The sequence below is a fragment of the Budorcas taxicolor genome, chromosome 21 (genome assembly GCF_023091745.1).
Source record: "Budorcas taxicolor isolate Tak-1 chromosome 21, Takin1.1, whole genome shotgun sequence".
NCBI lineage: Eukaryota > Metazoa > Chordata > Mammalia > Artiodactyla > Bovidae > Budorcas > Budorcas taxicolor.
This window is the reverse complement of record NC_068930.1, coordinates 68,619,096-68,621,355: the sequence shown is the minus strand read 5'-3', so window position 1 is coordinate 68,621,355 and position 2,260 is coordinate 68,619,096. Positions and strand designations below refer to the sequence as shown.

The following is a 2,260-nucleotide window of genomic DNA, read 5'->3' as shown; positions in this document are numbered from 1 at the left end:
ATTACTAATTCGTCTCAGACACCGGATTGAAGACGACAGTGGTCTCAGAGCATTTGGGATCAGCCGTGACATGGCAGCTCTTTTTTGAAGATCCTCATTCATGCCATTAGTCTCCTTGACCGATTCAGTTATAACCAACAGTTGTTTTCCTGAAATGTAACATGAGTTGCTCTCATCCAGTCATTCGTTCGGGGTCTATTATATTGAGCATCTACACCGTGACTGCCTCCTCTCAGGCCCAGCCCACCGACTCAGTCTACCTGGCAAACTATCTTCAACTCCAGCCATGTGTCTCCCCTCCCAGGACCCTTGGCACCCCCTCCCACAGGGCTGTAGACACCATTTTCCAGATGGCAATAGGGCTGTGGGCCCTGGCCCATCACACCCTTGACATCCCATCGTTGGGTGGTCTTTTTGCTGGCTCTCCCACTGGACTGTGAACTTCATGAGGGCAGCAGGCACATTTGCATGCTTGTGCCTCTTTGTGTCCCATGCTTGTTACAGCACAGAACAAACTTGTTATCCTCATCCAAACAGTGCTTATCGGTGGGGGGTTGGGGGGTGAGGGGTAGGGGGTGGTGGGGATAAGTCTGAAGGTATCTCATTTTGGAAACCAAAGCTCCTGTGTTCAGGTTCCATCTGTGGGAAACATAAATCGCTCCTGGCCCATCTTGCCTTCCACACACTGAGGTTGGCCTGGGGCTCACAGCTAGACCTTCTCTTTGACTCCATCTCTCAGGCTTCTCAGCTCAGAAAGCACCTCTCCTGAAGATGATGTTTCACTCATTTTGAAGGCTCAGGACAGGATGACTCTTGGGAAGAAGGGCGTTCAGTGGTCATCCTAGGGACGATTCCACCTTCCTGCTTGGGTAACTCAAAAACCTGGGCCAGGGACTTCTGAGTGGTCCAGTGGTTAAGAATTTGCCTTCCAATGCAGAGGGTGCGGGTTCGATCCCTGGTCAGGGACCTAAGATCCCACATGGCTCACGGCCAGAAAGTCAAAACATAAAACAGAAGCAATATTGTAACAGGTTCAATAAAGACTTTAAAGATGGTCCATATTTTAAAAGTCTTTAAAAACTCCTGGGCCCACACCGTAGCAGTGCACGAGTGGGCCGGGCAGGTGGCCGAATTTTCCAAGAAGTAACTTCACCAAGATGTCCAGTGATCGGCAGAGGTTCAATGATGAGAGCCCCAGCGCCAGCAGTGGTAGTTCAGATGCAGACCAGCGAGACCCAGCTGCTCCAGAGCCTGAAGAACAAGAAGAAAGAAAACCTTCTGCCACCCAGCAGAAGAAAAACACCAAACTCTCTAGCAAAACCACTGCTAAATTATCCACTAGTGCTAAAAGAACTCAGAAGGAGCTAGCTGAAATAACCCTTGATCCTCCTCCTAACTGCAGTGCTGGGCCTAAAGGAGATAACATTTATGAATGGAGATCAACTATACTTGGTCCACCAGGTTCTGTATATGAAGGTGGTGTGTTTTTTCTGGATATCACATTTTCATCAGATTATCCATTTAAGCCACCAAAGGTTACTTTCCGCACCAGAATCTGTCACTGCAACGTCAATAGTCAGGGAGTCATCTGCCTGGACATCCTTAAAGACAACTGGAGTCCTGGTTTGACGATTTCAAAGGTTTTGCTGTCAATTTGTTCTCTTTTGACAGACTGCAACCCTGCGGATCCTCTGGTTGGAAGCATAGCCACTCAGTATTTGACCAACAGAGCAGAACATGACAGGATAGCCAGACAGTGGACCAGGCGATACGCCACATAATTCACATAATTTGTATGCAGTGTGAAGGAGCAGAAGGCATCTTCCCACTGTGCTGCAGATCTTTATAGCCTTTACAATACGGACTTCTGTGTATATGTTACACTGATTCTACTCTCCGCTTTTATCCTTTGGAGACTGGGAGACTCCCCCAAAAAGGTAAATGCTATCAAGAGCAGAACTTTGTAGCTGTAGATTAGTTCTGTTTAAAACGCCTACTTGCAAGTCTTGCTTCTTTGGGATATCAAAATGTATTTTGTGATGTACTCAGGATACTGGTCCTGAAGTCTACCAAATATTATAGTGCATTTTAGCCTAATTCATTATCTGTATGAAGTTATAAAAGTAGCCATAGATGATTAGGAATTATGTCTTTTGTATTAAACCCAGATCTATTTCTGAGTATGTGGTTCATGCTGTTGTGAAAAATGTTTTACCTTTTACCTTTTGTCAGTTTGTAACGAGAGGATTTCCTTTTACCC

General features: G+C 46.2%; 1 protein-coding gene across 1 annotated transcript; it reads left to right on the top strand.

Moving 5' to 3' along the window:
- The first annotated feature begins 1,157 nt into the window (after positions 1–1,157).
- LOC128066715 (ubiquitin-conjugating enzyme E2 E3-like) lies at positions 1,158–1,781 on the top strand. Its single transcript, XM_052659805.1, has one exon. It carries the CDS (start codon positions 1,158–1,160, stop codon positions 1,779–1,781), a length of 624 nt encoding a protein of 207 aa, XP_052515765.1.
- Positions 1,782–2,260: the final 479 nt, after the last annotated feature.